Source organism: Coregonus clupeaformis, chromosome 37 (assembly GCF_020615455.1).
Source record: "Coregonus clupeaformis isolate EN_2021a chromosome 37, ASM2061545v1, whole genome shotgun sequence".
Lineage (NCBI taxonomy): Eukaryota > Metazoa > Chordata > Actinopteri > Salmoniformes > Salmonidae > Coregonus > Coregonus clupeaformis.
In genome coordinates this window covers 28,345,886-28,363,821 of record NC_059228.1, presented here as the reverse complement: position 1 = coordinate 28,363,821, position 17,936 = coordinate 28,345,886, and the positions used below count along the sequence as shown (strand labels likewise).

The following is a 17,936-nucleotide window of genomic DNA, read 5'->3' as shown; positions in this document are numbered from 1 at the left end:
TTAATGCATTGTAAGGCTTGTGGATGACACTCCCTCTCCCTCTGACCTCCCAGATCCTGGACAAGCTGCTGGACAGAGAGAGCCAGACCCACAAGCCCCAGACCCTGAGCTCCTTCTACTCCAGCAAGCCAGCTGCCAGCAGCCAGAGGAGCCCGTCCAAGCACGCTGCCCACACTGCTCACGGACACGGAGGTGCCACCGGAGGGGTGTCCAAACACGCCCCCAACACCACGGCTGTAGCCGGGTCCTCCTCTGTGCAAGCGGTGGCTGCTGGAGGGGCAGCAGTACAGCAGGCGGGTCTGGCGGGCAGTGGGGTGCAGAACAACGCCACAGCCGGAGAGTGCGTCAGTGAGGCCAAAGAGCAAGGTGAGACACAGACAGGGTGATAATGTCATATTGTACCTGTGTTGCACTGAACATGAGGTGTTACCCTACCTATGCAAAACAGATTTGTTGAAAATGGAAGGAATTTTTTAAATCCAACACTCACTGTTGCTACTGTATAGGTGTAAAACGTATTCAATACTTAACTTATTGTCTTAGCAGATGGCGCCCAGCCTGCGTCATGTGACCAGCCGAGCGAGGCTGCCCCATTCAAGCCAGAGGGCACGGTGCCCAGCCGCTTGGCGCTGGGAGGACGGGGGGCATACAGCGGGCGCTGCTGGGGCTCTCCTGTCCGCCAGAAGAAGAAACACACAGGTAACCATGACCCCCCCCACCTCAACCTCAGATTAAGACACTGGCTGTGTCTCAAATAACAGCCTATACTGTATAGTGTGCACTGCATTCGAACAGGGCATATCGTATGACTTGAATGGCCATCTAGAGGTAGCATTGACACGTGGCTGACTAGATAGAAGTTTGAGTTTTACGTTTTTTAAATCTTGTCCCAGGCATGGCTAGTATCGACAGCAGTGCTCCTGAGACCACCTCAGACAGCTCCCCCACCCTTAGTCGACGCCCACTCAGAGGGGGTTGGGCCGCAGCCTCCTGGGGGAGGGGCCAGGACAGTGACAGCATCAGCAGCTCCTCTTCTGATTCGCTGGGCTCCTCCTCATCCAGCGGCTCTCGCAGGGCCGGAGGCGGGGCTAGGGCAAAGAGCACAGACACCAGCAGGTGAGTGACTCCTCCTACATATTCTATACACGTGTTGATGCCATCTGATTATTGGAGAACTCAGCTAAGGTATACATGAAATTATGCTAATATAATAGTCCTCTTCTCGCCCCCCTCTTAGGTATAAAGGGCGTCGTCCTGAGTGCCATGCACCACATGTGCCCAACCAGCCGTCGGAGGCAGCGGCCCACTTCTACTTCGAGCTGGCCAAGACCGTGCTGATCAAGGCCGGGGGCAACAGCTCCACCTCCATCTTCACCCAGCCCTCAGCCAGTGGAGGCCACCAGGGGCCCCACCGCAACTTGCACCTCTGTGCCTTCGAGATCGGCCTGTACGCCCTGGGCCTGCACAACTTTGTCTCGCCCAACTGGCTCTCCAGGACCTACTCCTCCCACGTCTCCTGGATCACAGGTGAGGGGCTTTGTTTTTCTCTGTCCTTTCTCATTGGGATAGGTCACCCCAAAAGCTAAGTTTCTTCTTTCATAGTCCATGAGACAGTAGTAGCTATAATCTTGGTATGCTCCACCACCACACCATACATGAATGTCTCTCCCTCTTCCCCTCCAGGCCAGGCCATGGAGATCGGTAGTGCTGCCCTCAACATCCTGGTGGAGTGCTGGGACGGGCACCTCACCCCTCCCGAGGTGGCATCACTGGCAGACAGGGCATCACGGGCGCGGGACCCCAACATGGTTCGCGCTGCGGCTGAGCTGGCCCTGAGCTGCCTGCCCCATGCACATGCCCTCAACCCCAATGAGATCCAGAGGGCCCTGGTGCAGTGCAAGGAACAGGTACATGTCCGGTACTCTTCAGTTCTGCAGAAGACACATCGGACTACTCATGTAGGCTGGGCATCCTTTTATTCTTTTACCTTTTTATCAATTTTCTCCCTAAAATGCAATTTTTTCCCTGAATCTCCTCATCCTTTCTTCTCTCTCTATTTTTTTCACCTCCTCCCCTCCTCTCTCCCTGCAGGACAACATGATGCTAGAGAAAGCATGTATGGCTGTAGAGGAGGCAGCCAAGGGGGGTGGTGTGTACCCTGAGGTTCTGTTTGAGGTGGCCCACCAGTGGTACTGGCTCTATGAGCAGACAGTAGGAGGGGGCTCAGGGGCCCAGCGTGAGGGCCCGGGACGCTGTGGGGCCAACGGTGGAGCTGGGAGGAGGCCCCCAGAGACGGGTCATAGTGTAATGGACAACATTGGCAACATGGACTCCTCTGGCGTTGCCACGGTGACCGCCTCAGTGACAGCAGCGGCTGTGGTGCCCGTCATCTCTGTGGGCTCCACCATCTACCAATCGCACGCCCTTCCTGGCTCAGCCATGGCCCACCCCCACACCCAGGGCCTGCACCCCTACACCACCATCCAGGCCCACCTGCCCACAGTCTGCACTCCCCAGTACCTGGGGCACCCACTGCAGCATGTCCCCCGGCCCACTGTATTCCCAGTGTCAGGGGGTGCCTACCCACAGGTAAGAGGACTGTCTGGAGGCATCATGGGAGGGAGGGAGGGAGACTGATGGAGACCGGGAGAGACTGATAAGATGGGCTGGGAGGGAGATGGGGGGGCATGGAGAAGGCGACATGGAGAAGGCGACAAATGGAGACATGGAGAAGGCGATAAGAGTCAAATTGAATTGTTACTGGTACTTACGATCACAAATAAACTCATAAATAGGCTGGCTGAGAATCATTACTATGGCTTCCAGTGAAATACTGGGCTGATAGCTCTTACTTTAAGTAGCTTCCATCTACTTAGAAGACGTAACGTATCCCTATACACCCCCACCCCTATTATTGTTGTTATTATTTTTATTATAACTTTGATTTCATACACTGTTTCTGTATATTGTATTTTTAATGAACTTTTTAGTTTCATTAAAAGTTTGTTGTGACAGTTTTGTACAGTACAAAATTGAGATGGAGGGGGGACAGAAAGATGGACAGACAACATTGAAACTGAGTTTGAAGGCGACTCAACTAGACAACTGGACCACTGCCAAGTGATCAGTATGCACCGGTGTACCCATAGTGTTTGACTTCAAAAATCCAATTTTGAAAAACTCTACATTCTATCTTGTGTATGTCAGGAAGTCGAAGAGGAAATGGTGGGAGAATGTATTGACTGACAACCACTCAATAATTATAGGCTGAATAAAGTAAATGGAGACGCTAGCACACTAGGCCTTGTAACCCCTCCTAAGGGAAATCTCTGACATTCTTTGTTTTACTATACCAATCTTTTTTTGTACTGAAGGTCCAATGCAGCTGTTTTTATCACAATATCAAATCATTTCTGGGTAACAATTAAGTACCTTACTGTAATTGTTTGAAATGGTCAACAAAAAAGAAATCTATTTCTCAAGGGAATTAGCACAAATTTCATAGTATTATTCCAACTTCATAATGTGGAAATGTGTATATATAACACAGGAAAATCACATTTTTTACATCACTAGGCCTTTAAGACAACGACCATTGTCTTTTGACACTCCAACGTGTTGCTCGTCCCTCAGTGCAGACCAATGTCGCACCATCTGGCGTAAGACAGTGGCCCAGGACTGCAACAGAGAATAGCATCTAACTAATTTTAAGTGTGTCTGTGTGCCCTCCCAGGGAATGCACCCGGCCTTTATCGGTGCCCAGTACCCGTTCTCAGTGGCCACTGGCCCCCATCCGCCCATGGCAGCGACAGCGGTCACCTTCCCTGGTGTTCCCGTGCCGTCCATGACCCAGATCGCCGTCCACCCCTATCACACCGATACCGGCCTGCCTCTGAGCACCACTGTAGCAGGTGAGCAGAGACCACTGCTGTGTGTGTGTGCACGCCTTTGTACCTTGTATGATCTGTAAGCAGTCTGTCTATAGATGTAAAATAATCATCTATTTAGCCCATGTTAGCGGATGTAGTTGATGGTTCACATTCGATAGTAGAGGTTGTAAAAAACATTTTTGAACTTGGATGTTTTATAATGGACTCTCCATGGCACTCTCAGGAGCCGCATCTTTTTCCCCTTTCTATCCAGTAGGTGGCGTCCATTCAGGCGCCACAATCCAGGCCATTCAGGGGTCTTCTCTTCCTGGTATGTCTTCTCAGCCCGCCTCATTGGTCAGCGCGCCCTTCCCGTCTGAAGACGAGCAGCATAGCCAGCCAATCAGCCAGCAGGGCCTTCACTACCTGCACTCAGCCTACAGAGTTGGTGAGGAACAACCATTATTTTAAGAACCATGATAAGCTTCTCTAGATGTAATACTAGATGGTATATGTACTGTGAATATCAGTTCAATCATTTGCTATGGTTAAGCTTTTGATTCAAACTAATTGATGGTGTTGATAACTGTGATATTTGACCCTGACTCTTTGATAGGCATGCTAGCTTTGGAGATGCTGGGCAGGAGGGCTCACAACGACCACCCCAATAACTTCTCCCGCAGCCCACCTTACACAGAGGACGTCAAGTGGCTCTTGGGCCTGGCTGCACGGCTAGGTGAGCAAGGGGCAGACGCAGGGGTGAAGAGGGCATTCTGCGGGCATCTTTGATTCTAGTGGTTGTTTGATCTATTACGGTGTTTTGGGAAATATAGATTTGAGGTATTGATGCACCATCAAACATAACAGCATCTGGTGGTTTAAGAAGGTGAAGACTACAGTTGAATGCTAAGTAAGACACATAAACAAAAATATTGAAATCGGAGCACTGCATTTTCTGTGAATGTTGAGAGGATTCTACTGAAATGACAGGGCACTCTGCCAGAATTCAAAGTAGAACATATCTGTTAGCTATAGACTTTTGCTAACTGTCAGTAAATACTAAATACCATTCTCCCATCCTCTCCAGGGGTGAACTACGTGTACCAGTTCTGTGTGGGCGCAGCTAAGGGCGTGCTCAGCCCCTTCGTCCTTCAGGAGATCATCATGGAGGCTCTCCAGAGACTGAACCCCGCCCACATCCATGCCCACCTCCGCACGCCTGCCTTCCACCAACTGGTGCAGCGCTGCCAGCAGGCCTACCTACAGGTAACACCAGGGTCCAGGCTGCAAACAACCCCTAGATCCTTCCCTTAGCCCCTTCAACAGGCCTATCGACAGGTAACACCAGGGCCCAGGCCGCAAACAACCCCTAGACCCTTACCGTAGGTTAGAAACTGATCAGAGTGGGTGTATTCTGTGTATTGGCAGGGCAGAGGGAGTATTATCTTAGGGAGGAGAAGGAGAGTGAGTGTTTCTCACAGCTTACATAAATAGTTGATGAAGTCCGAGTGCTACAAACCGTGGAGAAGGGAGACTCATGAGTGCATCCACTGGATAGCCTGCTCTGATGGGGAAGCGGCTAACTGGCTGTGACAGTTGCAAAGCTGAAAGGCATGTTGGCCCCTGGAGATTCTGTACTTGCTCACATGCACATGCAGGTGCACACTGAATTCCTTGCTTCCTTGCTGTGGTTTGAGTCACTGTCTTTCTGTTTTAAACAAGGCTAGATAAAACTGCTGTGTGGGCTTTAAAGGTGAACGTTCCAAATTCTTACTGTGTACAGTGTAACACACACACACCTCTTCCTATTTGCCCCAGTGTCAGCTGACTTCCTCTATCTGCATGATGTGTTATTTCTACACACACTTGTACACACACTCATAAGTGTGTGTGTGTGTGTGTGTGTGCCGGCACATTTGTTGATGTCCGCTGACAGTATCAGCGTGACACAGGCTCCCCTCCACTCTTTCTCATCAGGCGGTTAATGAGATGAGGTATCTGGGGGTTGTACTCAAAAGGAAATGTACCATGACTGACAATGAATCATTTCCTCAGTCACTGAAGGGGAATGAATTCCAGATGCTGGAATTGGTTCCTCTTTCCCCCTTAGAACACATCCTGCTCATATTAAACTCCAGTAAATGAGGTCAAATGAGTAACTTTTGAGTCATACTCCATTAAACAGCACCATTGTGAGAAAATTGAAACGCTCTCTGTTTCCCGTTAAAATGTTTGCAATTTAACCTCATTATGATACAGAATCTGTCCTGAGAGGTAAAAAATTAAGCACCTACGCAAGGCTAGGAGTGAAAAGACACTGAAATCTCATCACTTCATCAATGCCCTAACAAAGAGCTAACCCTCAGATGGAGGAATGTGATTAAATTAACCCATTTAAACTCTGCCTGCTAGCACGTCTCAATATGAAATACATTGTCCAGAACCATATCATTTAAATCACCTAGTTAAAGGTGGCTGTATCAAGGTATAATATTAAGATAGTGGACCACATAAGGATATCTGTATTCCCACCAAACGCTATTGTCCAATCCAAATCTACCCCTTGCCCCCCCTAGCCCCTATATACTTGTGTAGATCTGAATGGATTGGTATTCACAATGTGGCAAAGATTCCCCAGAGTCTCTCAGAGGACAAAGTGGAGCTATTACCACACTTGTATCAGACCAATTCTCTCAGTTCATTGGGGTTAGGGGTTGGTTTAAGATTTGAGTAAAGAGCGGATCCCTTGGTGCCCCTTTGACCCCTGGGTGCCCTATCTCTGTGCCTAACATTGACATAAGTAGTAAAGTAGATGACCTTTTGGTGCCCTGTTTGACTCACAGTTCATCTGATCCTCTGTCCCTCTCTCCATTCCCACTGCAGTACATCCACCACCGGCTGATCCACCTGACCCCGGCCGACTACGATGACTTTGTCAACATCATCCGCAGCGCCCGCGGGGCCTTCTGCCTGACCCCTGTTGGCATGATGCAGTTCAACGACGTGCTGCAGAACCTGAAGAGGGGCAAGCAGACCAAGGAGCTGTGGCAGCGCATCTCTCTGGAGATGGCCACCTTCTCCCCATGACTATGAGGGCAGTGGAGTGGGAGAGGAACGACGCTCCCACGCCACAAACCCGCAGCCCTGTCGAGCTCTGTCTCTCTCCATCGACCCTTAGCCCTGCATCGAACGCTCTCTCCATTCGCCTCCCTGGCCTCTCCCTCACCTGACGTACCCCTCTCCTTGTGTACCATGACGTACACACCCTACAAAACACACAGGCAGCACAATCAACCCCCATTTCCCACCCTGTTAGAGTTCCTTTTAGATCTTATAGGTGTGTGTGAGACAGAGCTTTGAGGTAAGCTGAATGGAGATCAGCTTAAATAGTTTTCTATGTCTGTTTGTGACTGAATTGCCGCTCCCATTTATCATGGTTCATGTCTCTGTGTAACTTCCTGTAACGTATATTCCCACCTCATGTTCATCCTCCCAACTTTCCTACCAGAAGCTGTCACGAAGGATGCTTTATGGTTGCTTGGGGTGTATAAGTTGTCATTTATTTTGTTGATGTTGTTGGTTGGTTTTTATTTTATTGAAGCCACTGAGTAAATCAGATTCATACTGCAACATTCCTCTGTCCTGGGGGAGTGAGCCTCCACCAGTCACTACGGATCTGAATTTTAGGTATTCTGACAGTGTTTAAAGAAGAAAGAAAAAAACAAGACAAAAAACAGTTTGTTGAAATAATTAAAAAAAGAAATGTAATATGAAAATTAGAAAATTATCTGAGTACGGGTGAGGATTCTTTAGTGTTTTGTTTAATCTTTTGCTTTTGATATTTTGTATAGAATGATGTGTATGCAGAGAGGAATTTGAGAATGAGCGAGTGTAAACATGAGTTTTGTGTGGGTTACCTTTTCCAATTTAGCGGTTTGAGGTTTTGGGTCTGGGAACACAGGAGTCTGGCTGGACCAAACTCATCATTGGCCTTTTTGAGTGGGTCAATAGTGAAAGTGTACGGCCCCTGCGAATCTCAAGTACAATCATCCAATCAAATATCACGATCACATAAAGGATGAGTGGACATGACATTTACATATGCCCTGCACATGTAGAATCATAAAAGTGCTATGCTCATAAAGGCTTATATGCAGACTGGGTTTCCAGGTTACATCCATCAGCTGTTACTCTGGAATTCATGTCCACTGTCCATTGATGTTCTATAGGGGGCGTTGCCAGATCCGTGTGTTCCAAATCCACACCTCCAACCCTGCTCTGGAGCTCACGGGGTGAAGAGTGACTTAGTAGAAAATGTACTGTGATATTTTTATATTCCTCTAAGTGTAGCTTGGTTGAAAAAAGAATTAAAAATTCTGCTGATTGCAAGAGGTTGTAATTTAGAATACAATTTAAAAAAGAACGGATAAAGCAATACTGAAATGTAGAGTTTACTTAATAAAGGTAATTCAAAACACTAATCTGCTGTAATTTTATTTTATGTGGGTGGAAAGTGCAAGTGAGTTCAAAAAGGACACTTGAACCACATATTACTGTAAATCAGAAATAGTCTACTTATTTCTCTTAAATCCTCTGACCACTGAAACTCCAATGTATTTGACTGGCAAAATGAAAAGGTATGAAGTAAAAGGTATGACGTAAAATGCATTCTTCGGTCTGTCACAGTATGTCCAGGAGAGGGAGCCATAGGGTAATTTATGATCGAGTTCCAGGAGCCTGGCTAATCTGAGTTTATTTAAACGCTATTACAGATAATCTTCAATTCCCAAAATGTAGTTCAAAGTGGCTTTCATGGAATGGTTCCCAAGTTATGGTGGTTCATCAGAGAATGCGGTTTACATAGGAAGACACATTTGCAATGTTTTACAGTTGCTACACTTGCTACCTGCTCACACACAAAAATTTGCATTTTATCAAGATTTTGGTCCTCTGGTGACCCAAGTAAAAGGAGTAGCATAGCTCAATAATCTCTGGGTTGGAGAAAAATGTATGTTATGGCCTTGTATTAATTACAGAACTATATAATGTGCAGCTTATCATATACTGAACAAAAATATAAACACAACATGCAACAATTTCAAAGATTTTACTGAGTTACAGTTCATAGAAGGAAATCAATCAATTGAAATAAATAAATTAGGCCCCAATCTATGAATTTCACATGACTGGGCAGTGGTGCAGCCATGAGTGGGTCTGGGAGGGCAAAGGCCCACCCACTTGGGAGCTAGGCCCAGCCAATCAGAATGAGTTTTTCCCAACAAAAGGGTTTTTATTAGACAGAAATACTCCTCAGTTTGATCAGCTGTCCAGGAGACTGGTGTGGTTACAAGTAGTCTGTGGTTGTAAGGCCGGTTGGACGAACTGCCAAATTCTCTAAAATGACGTTGGAGGCGGCTTATGGTAGAGAAATTAGCAAAACATTCTCTGGCAATAGCTCTGGTGGACATTCCTGCAGTCAGCATGCCAATTGCACACAAACATGAGACATCTGTGGCATTGTGTTATGTGACAAAACTGCACATTTTAGAGTGGCCTTTTATTGTCCCCAGCAGAAGGTGCACCTGTGTAATGAGTTTAATCTGCTTCTTGATATGCCACACCTGTCAGGTGGATGGATTATCATGGCAAAGGGAAAAATGCTCACTAACAGGGATGTAAACAAATGTGTGCACACAATTTGAAAGAGGTAAGCTTTTTGTGCATATGGAAAATTACTAGTATCTTTTATTTCAGCTCATGAAACATAGGACCAACACTTTACATGTTGCGTTTATATTTTTGTTCAGTATTTATAGCCCCTTGTGCACCTGTGAAATTGAAAGGGGCTAAGGGGTGTTCTCTGTTGGGACAAGGGTATCATCAAACCTATCAGTGTTGTGGGGGTTAAAAACCAAGCATTAATAATCTTATTGTCCGTTTTCTGCTTTTACCTTTAAAATACCAAAACAATTATGTTTCAAATTGGGTCATTTCAATGATTTTCCTGCGATCAGAGTCACTTTCCCAGAAAATTAACGTTTGGATGTCCACTGTTAAGAAATTTCCCTCCTCCTCGCTATGTATGGTTCATTCCGGAGTTTCAGCAGAATGCATCGATTGCTGAATGAAGATGGCGGATTCATGAGCGATGCTGTCAACTAGACTTGAAACTTAAACATTTGCATATTTTCTGTCATTGTGCGTTTCGTGTGGATAGCTGTCTTTCAAAGACGTACCTTGGTAAGTTTAACACCATCTTTACTTTGAATATTTTGCCTGTCCTCTAACTTGAAGCCCATTGAATGTGTGCAACACTGAGTTAGCCGGTAGGCTAACCTCGCAAGCTAGCTATATTTCACTGCCAGTTGGGACTGAGGATTTTCCTGTTGATTTGTTTATTTGAATTTTAAGTGAACGACGTGGACATGTGTATTCACGTCAGTAGTAACGTTTTAACTATGAAGAAAACATACCATTTGTTCAATTCCAGCAGCATGTGTTTATTGTTGGTACTAGTCGGTCTAAAGAGATGCTGAAATTCTTTGCTTAGCTTCTATTAACCTCTTAAGCGGCTAGCTAGTTAGTGGTGAATCATATGGCGGACTGTGTTGCATGAAAAAGTTTTTCCATAACCAGTAACGTTATCTAGCTAACGTTAGTAGCGATCATCGTTATTATAGAATGTAACAGTAGTTAACTATAGTTTGACGAATGAATGACAGTATTGTTTTTGTATCCAATATATATCCAATATACATTTGAAAGGTTTTTTATTTTACATTCACGCGTTTTGGGGTTTAGATGGCGCGAGATGATCTGGCTCATTGTTCTGTAACGCGTTAGCAAACGTTAACTTGCACTGACCTTTGCACTGTTAACTATGCATTATCAAATGTTTTTATAGTGTTAACTAATGCGTACAGTATATGTCTCCTGGCCTGGTGTTTCAGGCACTGGCCGAAGGCAATGGATTTCTTGTTTAGTGTTCCCACGTCAGCTTGTTGTTTTGGTTCATCTGATTTGTCAGTTCAGTGTTGGATACCTTCTGCGGTTAACATTTTACATTAATAAACCAGAATAAAATGTAAAATGGCTCCTTAGGTATCAGATAATATGTAAAGGTTTGGTTAGCCATACTTAAACCATCATGTTAACACTCAACTAGCATAATCATGCAGAGTATTCCAGACATTTTGACTCTGTAGCATTGTGGAGGTGGTGGTAGAGGGTTTGCCAGGACAGGGGCAACTCCTAAATAATTAATTGTACAAGGAACCACATGATCTTTGGTTAGTAGGTTGAAGTGGCCGCCATTGATTGGTTTAGATGGCAGAAAGAGCCACATCAACCCTGGTGTTCAGTGATGTTTGCTCTGATAAGCAGTGTTAACTTGATAGGCTCGAAACCATTGTTTTGAATATGTCCTGATAAGTAATGTAATACGAGTAGGGATGAAAATTTCGATCAATTTTGCAGCGGAGTAACTGACCCTCATTAAGCGGTCAACAAACAGTTAAATTTTTTCGAATCAGAGATCTGTATATAATGAAGAGACGCGTATGTTTCCGCCCTAACAATGGGAGTCGACCAAGGCGGGAAGGCAGGCGACAAGCGTAGGCCGAAAGTAAGTCCATAGAAACTCTTTGGACTTATTTTGGCGAGAGTAAAACGTCTCGCTTCGCCTCATCCTCTCTGATACCTTGCATGCATAAAAGAACCTGCCGTTTTTAATTAACAGCTTAATAGAAAAATTCAACAATAGCAAACCTATCGTCTTACAGTCAAAAGTCTATAGCCTATTATTGAACAAGCAACTCCTGTACTGAAGCAGCTAATAAAACGTCATTTTCAAACATTTGCCCAAATGCAATTCGTTGAAAGCACAGTTCTAAACTGCGCACCTAATGCGAGCAGTTCCATATGTGAGAGATATGAACATCTCCGTTAGAAATGTAGAAAGAGGAAATCTAATAGCAACTACTTTGATGGGTTGCTAATATGACAAATATTGTCCTTTTGGCTTCTAGACAACGAAAGAAAGTTGATATGAAAACCAATAGAATGCTGGTTAATGGCATGAGGAAGTCTTTATTAAAATAATGGCCTCCACGTTTCTGTGGGTGGATTTTCGCAAGGCTACTTTGAAGCAAGGTAAGACATGCCTCCATTATTTGAAGTAAAGTAAAATGTTCAGGTTTCAAGCAATTATACTGCCTCAAGCTCACATTGCAAAGTGGTGGGTGACGCGCTGATAGTTAACGGTAGGCAGGCTATAGTCTATGCATGCGAATGGGAGGCGCGCTTTACTAGTTGAGATTGGGAAATAAAAATAGCTCCTCTTTTAATTTGTATTTATTTCACCTTTATTTAACCAGGTAAGCCAGTTAAGAACAATTTATCATTTACAACTGCGACCTGGCCAAGATAAAGCAAAACAGTGCGATAAAAACAACAACAGAGTTACATATAGGGTAAAACAAAACATAAAGTCAAAAATACAACAGAAAATATATATACAGTGTGTGCAAATGTAGCAAAATAATTACAATTAGTATTAACACTGGAATGATATATGTGCAAGAGATGATGAGCAAATAGAGATACTGGGGTGCAAAAGAAATAACAATATAGGGATGAGGTAGTTGGGTGGGCTAATTTCAGATGGGCTGTGTACAGGTGCAGTGATCGGTAAGGTGCTCTGACAACTGATGCTTAAAGTTAGTGAGGGATATAAGAGTTAGTGCAGTTCGTTCCAGTCATTGGCAGCAGAGAACTGGAAGGAATGGCGGCCAAAGGAGGTGTTGGCTTTGGGGACGACCAGTGAGAGATACCTGCTGGAGCGCATCCTACGGGTGGGTGTTGCTATGGTGACCAACGAGCTAAGATAAGGAGGGGATTTGCCTAGCAGTGATTTATAGATGGCCTGGAGCCAGTGGGTTTGGCGACGAATATGTAGTGAGGACCAGCCAACAAGAGCGTACAGGTCACAGTGGTGGGTAGTATATGGGGCTTTGGTGACAAAACGGATGGCACTGTGATAGACTACATCCAATTTGCTGATTTAATCGTGGAAACCAACATTTTTAACACGATTGCATTTAGAATTGTTACTTGTTGTGCAATGACTGGGCTTACAAAAGCAGGTTTCATTCCAGTAGGTAGGCTTTTCCGCTCCTCAAACTAAGCTCTGTGCGCGTGTGATAAATAAAATGCATGACGACTAACGAAAATACACACGCGCCTATTTCATTGCACAACATTATGCAAATTGCCCTATAGACCGATAAGCATTACGGTCAAATATATACTGAACAAAAATATAAATGCAACATGCAACAATTTTACAGAGTTAGAGTTCATAAGGAAATAAATAAATTAGGGCCAAATCTATGGATTTCACATGACTCGGCAGGGACGCAGCCATGGATGAGCCTGGGAGGGCATAGGCCCACCCACTGGAGAGTCAGGCCCAGCCAATCAGAATACGTTTTTTCCCCACAAAAGGACTGTATTACATACAGAAATACTCCTCAGTTTCATCAGCTGTCCGGGTGTCTGGTCTCAGACGATCCCGCTGGTGAAGAAGCCGGATGTGGAGGTCCTGGTCTGGCGTGGTTACACGTGAGGCCGGTTGAATAAACTTCCAAATTCTCTAAAACGACGTTGGAGGTGGCTTATGGTAGAGAAATGAACATTAAATTCTCTGGCAACAGCTCTGGTGGACATTCCTGCAGTCAGCATGTCAATTACACGCTCCCTCAAAACTTGAGACATCTGTGGCATTGTGTTGTGACAACTGCGCATTCTAGTGGCCTTTTGTCCCCAGCACAAGGTGTACCTGTGTAATGATAATGCAGTTTAATCAGCTTCTTGATATGCCACACCTGTCAGGTGCATGGATTTATTTGGCAAAGGAGAAATCCTCACTAACAGGGATGTAAACAAATGTGTGCACAAAATGAGAGAGAAGCTCTTTGTGCATATGGAAAATTGAACATGGGACCAACCTTTTACATATTGCGCTTCTTTTTGTTCAGTATATTTTCAGCTGCTAACCGATTAACGGTTAACCATTAACATCCCTAAATGCTAGTGAGTGAATGTATCTGTTCCCAAAGTGCACTTACACAATGCATGTAAAAAGTAGCCTACATTCACTATCACGCTCATCTTCATTTTGCACCTCAAATGAACACTCTCTTTTTAAAAGCTGTATTTTGAAAGACTGGTACAATAAGCTGAGTCCTTGTTTCATGAGCCTCTTCAACAACTTGTTTCATTTTATTCTTGAGTGGAATTCCCAATTAGTGTTGAGCTGTGGGCTCAAGCCGACTTCTGTCCTCTGAGCGTATTACTGATGTCTGAGAACCAGGGCTGGGCCGATGTATGATTTAATCATACACATAATATTTTACATTGATCTAGCATGATGTGCAAGATTATACTCTATTTGAACTTTACAAATCAGAACGGTGCAATTTTATCAGTTAGCCTGTATCAATATGTTTAAAATGAAGTCTAAATAAATTAAGACTTATTTCTTTGCTATACTAAGAGTATTTAACGTCGCAAAACGATTATATTGGATATCGTGATATTTGGAGTAGCATATCGTAATATTTGGAGTAGAAGAGGTCTCCCCAAATATTGCCCAACCCTACTGAGAACCACTTTATAATTAAGAGTGAGACCTGGGGGTGGCTCTCACACGGAGAGTTTCTGCATGAAGGGTATTAAACTAGGCCTTTGAAAGTGGAACAGGGCTAGCTTTCCCTTTTTAATGTTATTATTATTATTTAATGTGGCACTGGACAAACCCCATCTCCCACAGCACAAGTTTAAAATGGACTTTGCAAAACTAGTTTTGTTTTTGTCATCTGTTTTGCGCATATTTGACCCATGTTATAGAATATTATGGGTACTTTGCTGGAAGATTTTTATTTTCTTGCCATTAATGTACATCAGCAAGCATTTGGATCAGGGATGGGCAACTTTGATGGGGGTGGGGACCACCTGAAAATAATCTGAACTCATGAGGGGCCATTTGATTTAGTTAATTTCGTGCAATTATACACATTTTGCCGTGGGGTGTAGAGAGAATTTTGCAGTTTTATAGCATGTTTTCTGCAATTCTACAGATTTTCCCTTGGGGTGGAGAGAAGATTTTGCAATTTTATAACAAATTTCATGCAATTCTACAGATTTTGCCGTAGGGTGAAGAGAAATGTTTGCAGGTTTCAATATGATATCTGATGGAGCCAGACTAACAAATTCAATGGGGGCCCCCCCGGCCGGTAATTCAACCATGATAACGAGTTTAGATAGTTTAGCGGCCAGCTAATTTAGTAATCTAAAACATTGTAGCTGACACGGGCTAATTGACTGACTATCAGTGACTGACATAACAAGAGGAAAAACTGATGCGCAACCACATTTTGAAATTGCACCTTGTGTATTCTAACTCAACAGTAAGTTGAGACCCCGACTGAGTTCCTTTTTTGTGGTGGGGGGGGGGGGTGCTGATCCGAGGACCTTCAAAAGGGTGGCCGCGGGCCGTCAGTTGCCCTTCCCTGATTTAGATTGTATTCTCCCATTCTATTTGCTGCATCATTTAAATAGTTTCATATAAGTAAGTTTGAGAGCAGACATTTCTTCCTCTGCCGGAGTTTTAGTCCAACAAGTGAAGTGCACCTGATGTTTATGCTTAGATTTTATATTTATACTTTGGCAATTGGTGCCTAGAGTAAAGGCATAAAGCCACAAGAAATGTGGAGCTGGTATTTAATTGCCTCATTCAACCCTGACTTCATGATTTGTGGTGGTTACGATGGAATTGAAGTACATTAATAACATTTATACCCGCCTACTTGGAAGTTGGGCCTTGCGATTGATGCAGGGTTGCATTGACATTTAGGAACTGAAGGGTTCAGTTTCTGAGACAGGATTTTGTGCAGATCTCAGGACATTGAATCAAACCTTGTTCCTTCCCTGGAAAATGGGAGAATGATGTTGGCAGGGGTTGAATTCCTAAACACTATCGCAGCAACGCAGAGGGAGGAAATGCTAATGGTTTGTCTGCTTGAGGCTGCTCTCAATGTCCGGCTTAGAGATTTGGGCAGACATTTCTTTTCACAAGTCTTATCTCTTGAAACAACAGGAATTAGTCACCAGGGTTGGCGTCAATTCCATTCCAATTGCTTTTAAATTATGAACATTGGAATTGGTATTGGAATTTCATTTTGGTTCCTAAATTGACTGTCCTTACTTGGTCATTTTCAGATTTCAGACTTGGTTGTTCAATGGGTCAATACTATATATCTATTCTGATCAAACATCCTGTGTATGACTTTGGAATTCAGAATCAGGCAGTGCAATGAAGGGTATCCCCATTGTGTGTGTTTGGAAACTCAATAAATGTTTGTTTTCTAGATCATAGGATATTTAAATTTTTTTAGCTAGAGCTTTGTTGCATGAATGACCTTGAAGACGTCAGCCAAAGATGCATGTCCAGTTTAGATGACTCTGATTTAAGGGTGGTGAAGTGAGTAGCTGCACGCCTTGATTTCGCTGACAGCTGAGGAAGTGCAATGACAGTGGTGTGTGTGTGTCAGGGAAAACCAGAGTCCTTTTCCAGACATCCTCCTGTCAGCCCTGTGACATTTATCAGGTCAGGGAACAAACACTTTTCAAACATGAGAAACCCGGGTGGGCAGGGAGGTGGAGCCGTGTGAAGTCACCCCATTAGAAAGCAAGATTGAACAGTCCCTGACCCCTCTATCTTAATCACAGCCAGGATCAATATGTGCTTACCTTAACAGCTTCTGTTATTATTAATATACACTGTGTGAGATGCATACGCCGCAGGGATCACACAGCAGCCAGGGTCAATAGGTTGAATTAATGATGCTGCAGTGGTTTAATATCAGGGCTGCCAAGAGGGCTTTGGGCTGCAGTCAGAGCACGGCGGGGGGAGGATCTCTCCACTGTAGGCCTGTAGGGCCTTAATTAGCTACATCTGATATACACTGGCTGGAGTTTCTTTAACATATCATTTTTATTTCCTTGCAAATTATGAACTGTGGTTGAAAGTGAGACTTTCTAGAGTCTGTTAGTTCCAAATAGGTCATGTTATAATGTGCAAGGCCTATATCCCACATTCCTGTCTCCCAGTCATTGGAGTGTGGTTGAGAAGGAGGGACCAGGAGATTTTAAATGATGATCCTTTAGGGTGTAGTTGAGGTGTGTGTTAAAACACGAGTAGTAGGTTGTTTTATTTACAAGTTACCTCGGAAGTGCCTCAGAGTGTTGGGGACCTTTGTATTCCTCCAGTAGTAAAATAGGTCTCCTGCTCGGAAAGATCCATGGAGGCATTGACAGTGTTCTTGCATGACTTACCATCAGTTCAATTGCAACTCCCTCTCATACACTTTCAGAAACTCGTTAATAGCTTGACTGCCCATTAGTGCGTCTTGAATCCCTTCTGTTTTGTCCTTGGTGAGTGTTTTAAGAATGGCGGCCCAGGTGTTTTCTCAGCTTTGGCTTCCTCTGAGAAGCATGTAGGATAAGAGTGGGTGTGACTAAAAATGCTGAAATGCTGAAATGACTGAAATGCTTAACTTGCAGACCTGACCCAACTTCCCTATGCTATCTATGGAATAAACCTCAGAATTTCCTCATTGCTGACACAGAAGGGATGGAGAGCAGCAGAATGCTCAATTTTAATAAACATAATCATCTCAATGCCTTCCTGAAATGTAATGTACCATTGTTAGGGATGTAATGATTCACTGATATACATGTAACAATTCACTGAAATACATTTAGATATACAGGGTAAAGTTGATAATTTCATAATGAGGACCGCATTCACTTTGCGAGGTGTACTGCATGGCCAAAGCGGAAGGAGAAAAGAAGCTCACTAAACTTCCAAACGGTCAAAACCATTTGATTTTGGGGGGGGCTGGGCTGTGTGAATCCAAAGTTGTGCTATATATTCATTGGCTATGTCATAGCTAATTTGTGAACGATGAATATTGATACATTACTAGCTCAAACACTTAATCTGCA

General features: G+C 44.2%; 2 protein-coding genes across 6 annotated transcripts in view; both read left to right on the top strand.

The window, feature by feature from the left end:
- The window catches only part of LOC121553518 (zinc finger SWIM domain-containing protein 8-like), a 33,737-nt gene extending 25,387 nt beyond the window's left edge, over positions 1-8,350 (top strand). The window contains 11 exon segments of the mRNA XM_045211601.1: positions 54-366; positions 547-699; positions 894-1,116; positions 1,238-1,527; positions 1,684-1,907; positions 2,092-2,589; positions 3,734-3,911; positions 4,144-4,317; positions 4,486-4,605; positions 4,957-5,135; positions 6,753-8,350. Coding sequence (XP_045067536.1) covers positions 54-366; positions 547-699; positions 894-1,116; positions 1,238-1,527; positions 1,684-1,907; positions 2,092-2,589; positions 3,734-3,911; positions 4,144-4,317; positions 4,486-4,605; positions 4,957-5,135; positions 6,753-6,956 — 2,556 coding nt within the window. The 3' untranslated portion in view covers positions 6,957-8,350.
- Positions 8,351-9,969: 1,619 nt separating this feature from the next.
- Positions 9,970-17,936, top strand: part of LOC121553513 (bifunctional heparan sulfate N-deacetylase/N-sulfotransferase 2) — a 175,234-nt gene continuing 167,267 nt past the window's right edge. For all 5 annotated transcript variants that reach the window (XM_041866665.2, XM_045211600.1, XM_041866666.2 and 2 more), the window contains exon 1: positions 9,970-10,109. The gene's annotated coding sequence lies outside the window, so the exon portion shown is untranslated. The remainder of the gene's footprint in view (positions 10,110-17,936) is intronic.